Source organism: Sorex araneus, chromosome 2 (genome assembly GCF_027595985.1).
Source record: "Sorex araneus isolate mSorAra2 chromosome 2, mSorAra2.pri, whole genome shotgun sequence".
Taxonomy (NCBI): domain Eukaryota; kingdom Metazoa; phylum Chordata; class Mammalia; order Eulipotyphla; family Soricidae; genus Sorex; species Sorex araneus.
This window is the reverse complement of record NC_073303.1, coordinates 219,307,911-219,320,691: the sequence shown is the minus strand read 5'-3', so window position 1 is coordinate 219,320,691 and position 12,781 is coordinate 219,307,911. Positions and strand designations below refer to the sequence as shown.

General features: G+C 56.6%; 2 protein-coding genes across 2 annotated transcripts in view; one reads left to right on the top strand and one right to left on the bottom strand.

The window, feature by feature from the left end:
* Window positions 1-6,768, bottom strand: part of ANKRD52 (ankyrin repeat domain 52) — a 22,951-nt gene extending 16,183 nt beyond the window's left edge. The window contains exons 1-12 of the mRNA XM_055127238.1: window positions 6,634-6,768; window positions 6,204-6,287; window positions 5,720-5,798; window positions 5,485-5,555; window positions 3,908-4,108; window positions 3,610-3,697; window positions 3,307-3,449; window positions 2,692-2,904; window positions 1,920-1,998; window positions 1,308-1,422; window positions 1,011-1,093; window positions 787-904 (exon numbers count right to left, since the gene is read on the bottom strand). Of these exons, the coding sequence (XP_054983213.1) occupies window positions 787-904; window positions 1,011-1,093; window positions 1,308-1,422; window positions 1,920-1,998; window positions 2,692-2,904; window positions 3,307-3,449; window positions 3,610-3,697; window positions 3,908-4,108; window positions 5,485-5,555; window positions 5,720-5,798; window positions 6,204-6,287; window positions 6,634-6,660 (1,301 nt within the window). The 5' untranslated portion in view covers window positions 6,661-6,768. The remainder of the gene's footprint in view (window positions 1-786; window positions 905-1,010; window positions 1,094-1,307; window positions 1,423-1,919; window positions 1,999-2,691; window positions 2,905-3,306; window positions 3,450-3,609; window positions 3,698-3,907; window positions 4,109-5,484; window positions 5,556-5,719; window positions 5,799-6,203; window positions 6,288-6,633) is intronic.
* The window catches only part of COQ10A (coenzyme Q10A), a 20,739-nt gene continuing 14,616 nt past the window's right edge, over window positions 6,659-12,781 (top strand). Inside the window, exon 1 of the mRNA XM_055124561.1 lies at window positions 6,659-7,064. Coding sequence (XP_054980536.1) covers window positions 6,659-7,064 — 406 coding nt within the window. The remainder of the gene's footprint in view (window positions 7,065-12,781) is intronic.

Genomic DNA, 12,781 nt, shown 5'->3' with positions numbered 1-12,781 from the left:
GGTGCTTGCCCGTCCAATCCCCGCATCCATATGGTCCCCCAAGCACCTCCAGATGTGACTCCTGAGTGGGTGCAGTGGGTGGAGTGACAGCACAGCAGGTAGGGCACTTGCCTTGCACATGGCCGACCTGGGTTCGGTCCCTGGCATCCCATATGGTCCCCCAGAACCACCAGGATCGACTCCTGAGTACAGAGCCACTGCTGCATGTGGCCCAAAAAGCAAAACAAAATTCAAGAATCTTTGTATGAAACACAATTTATAACATTCTGGGTGCCTTTATTTCTTCCCTTCTTTTTCTATGTTCAGAATGCTAGCTATATCTAAACTTAGATAACAGTAATTACAGCATTATTTTCTTTTTAAGCAGGGGAGGGGTCTGGCTCAGTGGTAAACCACACGTCTTGGGGCTGGAGCGATAGCACAGCGGGGAGGGCATTTGCCTTGCACGCGGACGACCCGGGTTCGATTCCCAGCATCCCATATGGTCCCCAAGCACCGCCAGGAGTAATTCCTGAGTGCAGAGCCAGAGTGACCCCTGTGCATCGCTGGGTGTGACTCAAAAAGAAAAACAAAATAAAACAAACAAACAAAAACGCACGTCTTGCATGCATGAGGCCCTGGGTTTGATGCCTAGTGCATAGGAAAAATGGCAAAGACCACCGAGAGCCAGAGTGCTGGGAAGCCCTCCGCCCGGCTGCCAGATTGCCCTTCGGCCGTGACTGCCTCGCGACTGGCCCTCAAGCTCCCTTCTGGAGGCCAGGAGCGGGGGCGGGGGCGGTGACTCACCCTCCAGAAGCAGCAGCATGAAGACAGGTGCGGCCAAGGTTGTCGGGGGTATTGATGTCGAACCCGGCTGAGAGCACGTGCTCGTTGCTGAGCGAAGACACGATGCTGTACAGCTGACCTGCGGGGGGGGGGGGGCGGGGGGCCGGGGGGTGGACACTGAGCAGAGTGAGCGGCAAGGCCCCGGCCTCCCCCAGCCCGCCACCCTGCACCTGCTCCACGCCTACCTGAGGAAAGGAGCTTGCGACAACAGTCAGAGAATCCGAAGAGGACAGCTAAGTGCAGGGGGAACATGTCGTGGATGCCGCGCCTGGGGGACATGGAGGGTCTCGGGTCAGGGGTTGTGAAGAGACCAGCTGGTGATGGGGGAGCGCCTGGGGGGGGCACCCAGGGCGAGGCACGCGCTCAGAGCTGCCCCGCTCTCCGTGGCCCAGCGGCCAGCCCAGGTCACAGCCAGGCTCTCGGGCCTCCCTTGGGCGTCCGTGGGGGGGGGTGAGCGGGCTGGAGCAGAGGCCCCAACTCACCGGGCGGTATCCGCGCCATTGGTCATGAGGGTGCTGATAAGCAGCTCGTGGCCGTAGCGTGCAGCCACGTGCAGTGGCGTGTTCCCAAATTTGTCAGCACAATCGATCTCGCTACCTGGGGGGCAGGCAGGGCACACACACCACGCAAACTCAAGCTGACCCCTCAGCTCGGCCCACCCACCCACCCGAGTTGGCTGTCAGCTGATGCTCACGACACGCCCAAGTGTTGGCCATGGTGTCTCTTGTTGGGAAGGACACTCCCCGGGGGCAGGGCAGGGGGCGCCGTGCAGAGCTCCCGATGCCCACCCTGACTAGGGAACGGGTTGGAAGCTGGACTAGGGCTGGAGCGACAGTACAGCAGGCAGGGTGTTTGCTTTGTTGCAGCCGACCTGGGTTCAAGCCCCGGCACCCCATAGGGTCCCCCAAGCACCGCCAGGAGTAATTCCTGAGCACAGAGCCAGGAGGAACCCCTGAGCATCATTGGGTGTGACTCAAACATCAACAACAACAAAAAGAAGCTGGACTAAGGAAGGAAAGGGTTCCAGGGGCTCAAGGATCGTTTGCTGGGGTGGGGGGTGAGGGGGATGAGTACAATGACTCCCACATTCGTACCATTCTGGATGAGGATCTGGGAGCGGGTGAAACGGCCATGGATGGCAGCCATGTGCAGAGGGCTTTTCCCTTCCTTGCTCTGTGGAAACAAGACATTGTTTGTTTGTTTGTTTGTTTTCCAGTGTAGGACATGGAGAATGCCCCATAGCCCATCCAAAGGACACATCTTGGGGGCTGGAGCGATAGCACAACGGTTAAGGCATTTGCCTTACACGCGGCCGACCCGGGTTCGATTCCCAGCATCCCATATAGTCCCCTGAGCACTACCAGGAGTAGTTCCTGAGTCTAGAGCCAGGAGTAACCCCTGTGTGTCGCCAGGTATGACCCAAAAAGAAACAAAGGACACATCTTGAGGTCAGAGGGGTTATGTGTGTGGACATTCACATGCTCCTGGGTTCCTGGCCAGGTCTAATCCAGGGTTTTTTTTTTTTTTTGCTTTTTGGGTCACACCCAGCAATGCACAGGGGTCACTCCTGGCTCATGCACTCAGGAATCACCCCTGGCGGTGCTCAGGGGACCATATGGGATGCTGGGATTTGAACCTGGGTCAGCCGCGTGCAGGGCAAACGCCCTACCCACTGTGCTATCACTCCAGCCCTAATCCAGGGTTTTTAACTGTTGTACAGTGGCCACTCAAAACCACTGGTCCAATAAAGCCCCAGGAGACAAGTGGACAATTCCCAGGGAGCTATGCAGAGGGGAAGGCCAGTCAGGACTCCCCAGCCCAGGTCCTCTCCCCGTCCATCGGTCTCCGTCTCATCCCTTCATGCACCTGGTAGTTGACGTCTGCCCCGTTATTGACCAAGAGCTCCAGGCAGAGTGCGCCGTTGGTGGAGACGGCCGCCACATGCAGCGGCGTGAAGCCCTTGTCGTTCGGCTGGTTGACGTTGGCGCCGGCATTCACCAGCTCTATGGCCACGGCGTCCTGGCCCAGGTAGCAGGCGATGTGCAAAGCTGTGTTTCCGAAAGCGTTGGGCTCATCGATCTGGATTTCCAGGGGTGAAAGTCAGGGAGGTATCAGCTGGAGCAAAGCAGAAACCACCCCGAGAACCCAGGCAACTGAGAGAACCCCGGAAAGCCGATGACCATCTGAATCTCCTCAGTTCTCGCTTCCTGATCTGAGAGTCTCGGGGCACTACTGTTTTGTTTGGAGGCCATAGCTGGCATCACTCAGGAATCACCTCCAGCAGTGCTCGGGCGGCCAGATGAGATGCTGGGGATAAAACCGAGGTCGGCCACGTGCAAGGCAAGCGCTCTGCCTACCTACTATACTACCTGGCTCCAGCCCCGTCTCTGAGAGCACTACTACTAAGGAACAGCCCTTCGGGTCCCTCTCACCCCAGGCTCCTGACCTCCCAGCCCTGCCGTCAGCCCCCCGAGCCCTGACCTCAGCCCCCATCCGGAGCAGGTACTTCACCACTTCAATCTGGCCACTGGCAGCAGCGGTGTGGAGCAGCCCGTAGCCCTTGCGGTCCTTGCAGCTGAGGTCCGCTCCCCGCGCCACCAGCAGCTTCAGGACCTCCAGATGCCCTGTGAGAGAGGAAGAGGGAGGAAGGGGAGGGGCGGGGAGGAGAGGTTTTCAAGGAAGGGGAGTGCCAACAGTCAGGACCTGCGGCCCCCTGCGCGCTCTCCAAAGGCGGCAGCCCCCACCCAGCCTGTGGGACTCCCGCCAGCCCGGGAAGCCTCTCACCTAGGAACGCCGCCCAGTGCAGAGGCTGCCGCTCCTTCTTGTCACAGACGTTCAGGCTGGCTCCCTTGTTGAGAAGCAGGTTCACCGTCTGCATTGGGACAGGAAAGACACCTGCTCGGAGCCACGGCACCCGGGAAGGCCCTCCCTCTAACTGGACCTCGCATTGGATGCTGGATGCTGGAGTCCTTGTGTTTCTAGAACCATCCCGGTGGCCTCTCCCCGGGTCAGACAACATAGGAACCAGGAAGGGGGGGAGCCGATCGAGGACAGAGGGAGGGGGGCGCTGCAGGGCCCTCACCTCGAGATGTCCACTGTGGACTGCGTGGTGCAGGGCACTGCGTCCGCTCCTGTCGGCCACGTTGAGGCTGCTCAGCAGGGGTGCCAGCGCCTCAGCGCACTTGGTGGCCCGGTTGGCGGCGGCCACATGCAGCGGTGTCTGCCACAGCTTGTCCCGGGCATTCACGTCTGCCGAGTGTGCCAGCAGCAGCCCCAGCACCTTCTGTCGAGGGGCAAAGGAGATTGAGAGACCTTAGCCAGGGGCTGGGAGTGACACCAGCAAGGCGGTCAGAAGCGGAAGGAGTGGGGGCTGGAGCAATAGCACAGCGGGTAGGACATTTGCCTTGCATGCGACCGACCCAGGTTCGATTCCCAGCATCCCGTAGGGTCCCCTGAGCACTGCCAGGGGTGATTCCTGAGTGCATCGCCGGGTCTGACCCAAAAAGAAAAAAAAAAAAAAGAAGCGGAAGGAGGGCAGGGCCGGCACTTCCGCTCACCTTCCTGACACACCCGGCCTTCCAGTACCTACTGGGTCTTTTCTGGAGCTCCAAAGATTCACTGCCTTCTTGAGGAAAGCCTGGCCCCTGTCTTTTCCCTCCTGTGATCACTCCCCAAGCCCGGCCCTCAAATATTCACCCACACATACTTCTGCCAGAACACCAAGTAAATTCACACAGGCAGCACAGCTCTCTTCCTCACTACTCTGAGAAAAAAAATAATCACAGGGGCTGGAGCAATAGCATAGCGGGTAGGGCGTTTGCCTTGCACGTGGCCGACCCGGGTTCAATTCCCAGCATCTCATATGGTCCCCCGAGCACCGCCAGGAGTAATTCCTGAGTGCATGAGCCAGAAGTAACCCCTGAGCATCGCTGGGTGTGACACAAAAACCAAAAAAAAAAAAAAAAAAAAAAAAAGCCCATACCTTGCATGTGTGAGGCTATGGGCTCAAATCCCTAGCCACACACACACACCACACACACACACACACACACACACACACACACACACACACACACACACACATTCCTGCTGCATGAATGCCTTAACATGCTTCTTGAGCCCTTCAAAGGCACCAGTCATTTCCCTGGCCTCGATAAACAAGAAACTGATTGCTCTCCAAACCCCGGCTACACGGCGCCTCCCCGTCACTACCTTCCCAACTGGCCGGGAGGAAGGTCCTTTCCCCGCTCCTCATAGCAGAGAGGCCCCAGGACTGAGGCATCTCTGACCTTTGTGCTGTCAACCTGACGTGGCGCGAGGGGCAGGGAGGCACCAGACCAGCCCCCCATCCTCCATAGCAACGAGGGAAACCTTAGAGCCCAGCGGGGGATTAGGCGCGGAGGTGGCCCCCCAGGGAGGCGTGAGTCCCCTTGCAGTCTGCCAGCCCGGTGTGACGCTCTCTCCCCTGCGTCACAGCAGCTGGCAACACCCGGCCCCCCCTTACTGGCCAATTCTAGGGGTTGGCTGAGGTCTGGTCAACTCCCTTCTGGGAAGACACCAGCATGTCCCGCACAGGATGGAGGCGCTCCAGCCAGCACCTCTACCCTCAACCAAACATCCTTTCTGGAAGCTTCCTGAAAGGAGAGGGGACGCCCGTACCTCATTTCGGGAGGCAGCAGCACGATGAAGAGGGGTCAGCCACAGTGTGTCCTTAGCGTTGACATTAGCACCTGTGGGGGCACAGGGGTGCAGAAGAAAGCCAGTCAACTGGCCAGTCACCTGTATGGCACTGGAGGACAATACCTGGGTAAGGGGGAGTGGGGGGAGGGGAAAAAAGGGCTCCTCCCCTTGGGTCCATCCCTGGGAGACACACCTTCCCGCTGCCCACTTTCACCTGACATCAGTAGCAACTGGAGGATGGGGACATCGCCTACGTAGGCAGCAGCATGCAGTGGGGTTCGCCTCTCTTGGTCCTGGGAAGACAGAAAAAGGGAGGGTCCCCCAACCCGAGTCTTAGCACTGCCAGACTTTTCCCCACAATCTCTACCCCATGGGTTCTGCAGCCAATCTAAGGTCAAAGCCAGCATGCAGGGAGGAGGGGGACCCGGGTCAGCGCCACTGGACCGGCCAAGGCGGTCTCCTTCTTCCCGGAGGGGTGGGGGCGCTGTAGACACCCACAGTTCAGAGGCGAGCACCGGCTCTGGGCATCCTCGCTCCGGTGGCCCCACCGGTGTGTGCAGGGCGCGGGACCCGCCGGGGCGCGCAGCCTCATCCCCACCCCGGGTGCCCGCGGCCGGGGCCGGCGAGCGGAGCGGCCGGGCGGGCCGGGGAGGGGTCGGGCGGGCACCGGCTCGCCATCGCCCGGGCTTCCGACTCACCAGCACATTGATGTTCTCCTTCTGCGAGAGCAGGGATCGCACTTCCTCCACATCTCGGCTAAAGATGGCCTGGACCAGGGGCGGCTGCAGGGAGAAGCGGCGTTCAGGGAGCGGGCCGGGGCCGAAGCGGAACCGGAGCGAGAGCGGACGGGGAAGGGGGGGGGTGGTGACACCAGATTTGCGGGGGGAGGCGTCACGGAAAGGGGCTCCGCTCCGGGATCCGGGCCGCAGGGGGGGGTCGCCGCGGGTCGCCGGGTCCCCCCCCCCAAGGACACGGGCTCGGTGGTTTGAGGGGAGCGCGGCGTGGGGCGGGGCGGGAGCTGCGGGAGCCCCGGGCTCGGGCCCAGTCTAGGCCGCACATCCCCGGGCTCGCGTGGCGGCGGCGCCGGGACCCGGGAGGAGGAAGCCGGGGGCGGGCGGGGCGGCCGACCTGGTCCGTGATGCTGAGGATCCCCATGGCCCGGCCCGGGCTCCGTCCGCATCGAGCTCCCGGCGGCAGCGGCGGCGGCTCCACCGGGGACACGGGGCGGCCCAGGCGGCGGCTGCGGCGGCGGCTGCGGGGAGAGCGCGGCCCCGCCTACCGGGGGGCGGGCGAGCGGGAGCCCGCAGCGCTCCCTGGCGGCCGCCGGGGGCCCGGCGCTGCCCTGCGGCCCGCCCGGGGCCCCGCGCCTCGCGCGCCCGCCGCCCCGCCGCCCCGCGACCCGCTGGCGCTTTGCTCGCCGCTTCCGCCCGGGGGCCCGCGGGGCGCTGCGACCTGCCCCCGGGGTCGGGGTCGCGGCGGGGGGGACTCGATCCTGCGCGCTCCTCGACCTGTAACGAGCCCCCGAGCCACGGGCCCGCGCGATCTCCGCCAGAAACACAGTGCCTTGGCTCCGCGGGCAGCCCTGCACTCCGGGATCGCAAGCCCCCAGACGCCCAAGCCCTGGGGGAGAGGGTCGGGGGTGGCGTCAGATCGGGGTGGGGGGTTTCCTGTAGCAAATCGTGCCAGGCGGGGGAAAAGGCGCCAGTCTCCACCGTGGGTTACGTGTTACCACATGTTACTTGAGTTGGGCAGAAAACATCCAGTGGAAGTGCCGGAATAGCATACAGATACATTTACAGTGTGAGGCCTGAAACCCAGGAACAGAGAGAGACAGAGACAGAGCGACACAGAGAGAAATTTGTTATCTCTCTAGCTATAGATCTGTAGAGACAGAGAGAGAGAGGCAACCATCTAACAAAGAAAAATACTGGTCAAGACCGAAGTGATAGTACAGCAGGTGGGGCACTGGTGTTGCACAGGGATAACCCAGATTCCTCTCTGCTACCCCAAATGGTCCCTGAGGACCCCCAGGAGTGATTCCTGAGTGCAGAGCCAGGAGCGAACCCTGACATTTGCTGGGGATGGCCCCAAAATAAAACAGGAAAAAAACAACCTAATAATTTTATGATTTATTTTTGGTGCAGAGGAGCAAACTCAGGGCCTCATATCACCAGCCCCTTTTTGTGTTGTTTTCCTTCGGGGCTACATTCTGCAGTACTCAGGGGCAACTTCCTGCTGGGCGCAGGGGTCCAGCTGGTCACTGGCAAACCACGCCTGTGAGCCCTGTGAGCCATCTCCATGCCTCCCTTGTTTGTGGGGAGGGGCCACACCCAGTGCTGTTCAGGAATCACACCTGGTGGTCCTCGGGCTGCAGGATGCTGTTCCAGGGATGCTGCCGGGATGCTCCCCAGACCAACCCCCTGCAACACAAGGGCCTGACTCTCTGCGCCATCTCTCCAGCTTCCTCTGTTTTCTTTTTCTTTTTTTTTGCTTTTTGGGTCACACCCGGTGATGCACAGAGGTTATTCCTGGCTCATGCACTCAGGAATCACTCTTGGCGATGCTCAGGGGACCATATGGGATGCTGGGAATCAAACCCGGTCAGCCGCATGCGAGGCAAATGCCCTCCCCGCTGTGCTATCGCTCCAGCCCCCTCTCTGTTTTGTTTCTTTGGTTGCTTGGTTTGGGGGTCTCTAACCCAACTGTGATGGGGGCTAGTCCTGGCTCTGTGCTCTCCAGGTCAATCCCAAAGTGCAGCAGGTAGTGGGGAGGCAACCGGGCAGGACCAGAGATCAACCCTGTTCTCCTGTATACAAAGCCTGTGCTCGGCCCACTGGGCTGTGACTCCGCCCCATTTATTTTGTTTCATTTGGGTCAGGGGGTTCACCTGGCAGTGCTCAGGGCTTACTCCTCATTCTATACTCTAGGGACCACTCCTAGTGGTACTTAGGGGCCAAATGTGGTGCCAGGATTAAACCAGGGTTGGTCATATGCAAGGCAATGCCTTACTCCTTGGACTGTCTCTCAGTGCCTTGTTTCTTTAACAGAGCCCCCCAATAAGCCTTGAGCATTGCAGGGTTTGCCCCTCCCACAAAAAAATTAAATGAGTCCTCCCCACTCTTTTTTTTTTTGCTTTTTTTTGGGGGGGGGGTCACACCCGGCAATGCTCAGGGGTGACTCCTGGCTCTGCACTCAGGAATTCCTCTTGGCGGTGCTTGGGGACCCTATGGGATGCTGGGAATCAAACCCCGGTCGGCTGTGTGCAAGGCAAACGCCCTAACCACTGTGCTATTGCTCCAGCCCTCTCTCTCTTTTTTTTTTTTTGAGTCTTCCCCACTCTTGCCATAACTGGCCCACCCCAGTTTCATCTTTAGTGCCACACGGTGCCTGAGCATAGAGCTAGAAGTAGACCCTGAGCATCCCCTGATGTGGCAAAATAAACAAACAAATAAATTAGTAAGTCCTCCTGGACATGACCCACCAGAGTCAACTCTCTGTGATTCTCTGCCCTGCAGTGGGAAGTTGGATGCTGGGACCTGCCCACACTCAGACCCTGACATTCACACCAGGAGATGTGGTAGCACTTGGCCCCGGAGCCCTAGGGCTTTCCAGGACAGCCTAGGAGCAGCCTCAGTGGCCCTGTGGCATCAAAGACTGAAATCAGGGCCCTGGCATGTGCTCCATCCTTCTGAGTTACCTCCCAGTCTCAAGACCGATGCTGTGGGGCTGGAGCAATAGCACAGCGGGGAGGGCATTTGCCTTGCACACGGCCGAACCGGGTTCGATTCCCAGCATCCCACATGGTCCCCCGAGCACCGCCAGGAGTTATTCCTGCGTGCAGAGCCAGGAGTTAACCCCTGTGCATCGCTGGGTGTGACCCAAAAAGCAAAAAAAAGAAAAAAAATCAAGACCAATACTGTGAATATGGTCAGATGGCAAAAAGAAACCTAAAAAAAAAACAAAAACAAAAACCTTTGCAAAAGAGATTCAGAGATTCTGTGAACTGATGCCTGGTGACTAAGAAAGGCCTGAAGAAGAGGGCGCTTGAGTTTTGAATTCCAATTTCATTCACTGCCAGGGAGAGGTGGCACGGCCCATACTTCAGGAGTCTCCAGGATTTCTCTCCAAACAAGGGTGAGAGTGTTTCCTCTTTTCTATTGCAGAAGCCAAAGAGCAACAAATCAAGGAAAAACTAAGTGGAAGTTATACCAGAAAGAAAAGAATAACAGGGCCAGAGAGACAGAACGGAGATTAAGGGGCTTGCCTTGAATTGGATCACTGATACCACATGTGGTCCCTGAATACCAGAGTAGTGATCCCTGAATGAAGAGCCAGGAGGAACAGGAGGAAGCCAAGAGCATAGCCTAGGGAGGGAGGGAGGAGGAAGGAAAGAAGAGAGAGAGAGAGAGAGAGACAGAGACAGAGAGAGAGACAGAGAGAGAGAGAGACAGAGAGAGAGAGAGAGAAAGAGACAGAGAGACAGAGACAGAGAGACAGAGAGAGACAAAGAGACAGAGAGACAGAGACAGAGAGACAGAGGGAAAAAGAGAAAGAGAATGCAAGAGAAAGCGAGAAATAAACATAAAGAAAGAAAAAGAAAGCAAGCAAGCTAAAAAAAAAAAAGCTACAATTTTTTTTTCTTTTTGGGTCATACCTGGCGATGCACAGGGGTTACTCCTGGCTCTGCACTCAGGAACCACTCCTGGCGGTGCTCAGGGGACCCTATGGGATGCTGGGAATTGAACCCGGGTTGGCCGCGTGCAAGGCAAACGCCCTACCTGCTGTGCTATTCCAGTCCCCCAAAGCTGTAATTTATAAAAGGTGATTCAGAGTCCTGTTTAGATCTTGGGACAATTCAACATGTGCATACTGAAGCTGAAGAGTTAGTTTAGTGGATAGGGCATTTGCTTTTTTCCGAGTGGACTTGGGTTTGATCCCCAGCACTATATGTGGTCCCCTGACCACCACCAGGAGTAATTCCTGAGTCCAGATACAGAAGTAAGCCCTGAGCACCTCCAAGTATGTCCCCAGACAAACAAAACCAGTATGTGTTCTAAGATGGAAACCTTTCAAAGGTTTTGCTTTCAGAGTCCCACCCAGCGGTGCTCTGGGAAACCACAGGATTGAGCTTGAGCCTCCAGCAGGCTAAGTATGTTCTCTCCTGCCTGGGAACGTCATTGGAAAGAATTGAGGGGCCAAGGAGGCAGCTCCTAATGGGCTGGAGCATGTGCTTTGCATGTTGGAGTCCTGATGGGTCCAATCTGGCAACCCGTGGTCCCCTGTGTACCACAGGGTGCCACGCAAACTCCACCCGCCACTACTGAGCAGGACAAGGGTCTCCAAGCACTGCCAGGTGTGGCCCAAAAAGCAAAAAACCAAACAAAAAAAATACACAAAACACACACACACACACACAAAAAAGCAAAAAAACAAAAAATGCAGGAGAAAAGGGGGTTGGAGTGATAATGCAGTAAGGTAGGGCACTTACCTTGCAAGTGGCTGACCTGGGTTCAATGATCAGCACCCCATATAGTCCTCCAAAGCCTCCAGGAGAGGCCCCTGGATGCAGAGCCAGGAGTAAGCCCTAAAGCACTGCCCAGTGTGAACACCCCCCTTTAAAAAAGCAGAAGTATAATATGCTGAGGCTAGAACAATAATACAGTGTGTCGGGTGCTTGCCTTGCACATGGCCAACCAGACTTCAATTCCTGGCATCCCATATGGTCCCCTGAGCACTGTCAGGAGTAATTCCTGAGTGCAGAGCCAGCAGTAACCTTTAAGCATTCCCATGTGTGACCCAAAAATGAAATATTTTTTTGGGGGGTCACACCCGGCGATGCACAGGGGTTACTCCTGGCTCATGCACTCAGGAATCACTCCTGGCAGTGCTCGGGGGACCATATGGGATGCTGGGAATCGAACCCGGGTCAGCCGCGTGCAAGGCAAATGCCCTACCCGCTGTGCTATCACTTCAGCCCCAAAATGAAATAATTTTTTTAAAAAATGAATGTCCTCCCTCAGGGCTGGGGGGATAGCATAGCAGGTAGGATGCTAGCCTTGCACATAGCGGAGCTGTTTGACCCCAGCACCACATATACAGCCCCCTGAGTGCCACCAAGAGTGATCCCTGAGTACAGAGCCAGGAGTAAGCCCTGAGCACTGCACGGTGTGACCCAAAACCCAAACAAATAAATAAAATAAAAATGCCCTCCAATAATCTATACTGCCAATAATCTATATTGCCTCCAATATCTTGATTCACACCAGAAGGATAAACAAGACATCGGTAATTGCTTTCTCTTAGAAAAATTGAGGGAGAGGCTGGAGTGATAGCACAGCGGGTAGGGCGTTTGCCTTGCACGCGGCCGACCTGGGTTCAAATCCCAGCATCCCATGTGGTCCCCTGAGCACTGCCAGGGGTGATTTCTGAGTGCATGAGCCAGGAGTGACCCCTGTGCATTGCTGGGTGTGACCCAAAAAAAGCAAAAAAAAAAAAAGAAAGAAAAATTGAGGGACAGGGAATGTGGAATGTACTTATAACTTTAATAATTATTTTTTTAGTTTGCTTTTGGGCTACACCTGGTTATGCTCTGAGCTTCCTCCTGTCTCTATGCTCAAGGATCATCCCTGGCAATCTCAAGGGACATTATGTAGTACCAGACATTGAATCCAGGTCAGCCATAGCCAAGGCAAGCACCCTGCCCATCATATTATGTGATACTCTCTGGCCCAATATTTACAATTAAATATGGGGCGGGAAGGATAGGTCAGAGGGTAGAACACTTGTCTTGCAAGTGGCTGATCTAGATTCAATGGCTAGCATTCCATATAGTCCCCCAACTGGCTAGAAGTGATACCTGAGTGGAGTCAGGAGTAAGCTCTGAGCACCCTCGGGAGTGCAGGAAGGGAGAAAGAAAGAAAGGAAGAAAGAAAGAAAGAAAGAAAGAAAGAAAGAAAGAAAGAAAGAAAGAAAGAAAGAAAGAAAGAAAGAAAGAAAGAAAGAAAGAAAGAAAGAAAGAAAGGGAAAGAAAGGAAGGAAAGAGAGAGAGAAGAAAGGAAGGAGAAAGAAAGAGGGGGCTGGAGTGATAGCACAGCAGGTAGGGCGTTTGCCTTGCATGCAGCCGACCCGGGTTCGATTCCCAGCATTTCATATGGTCCCCTGAGCACCGTCAGGAGTAATTCCTGAGTGCAGAGCCAGGAGTAACCCCTGTGCATCTCTGGGTGTGACTCAAAAAGAAAAAAAAAAGAAAGAGAGAAAGAAAGAAAAGAACAGAAGG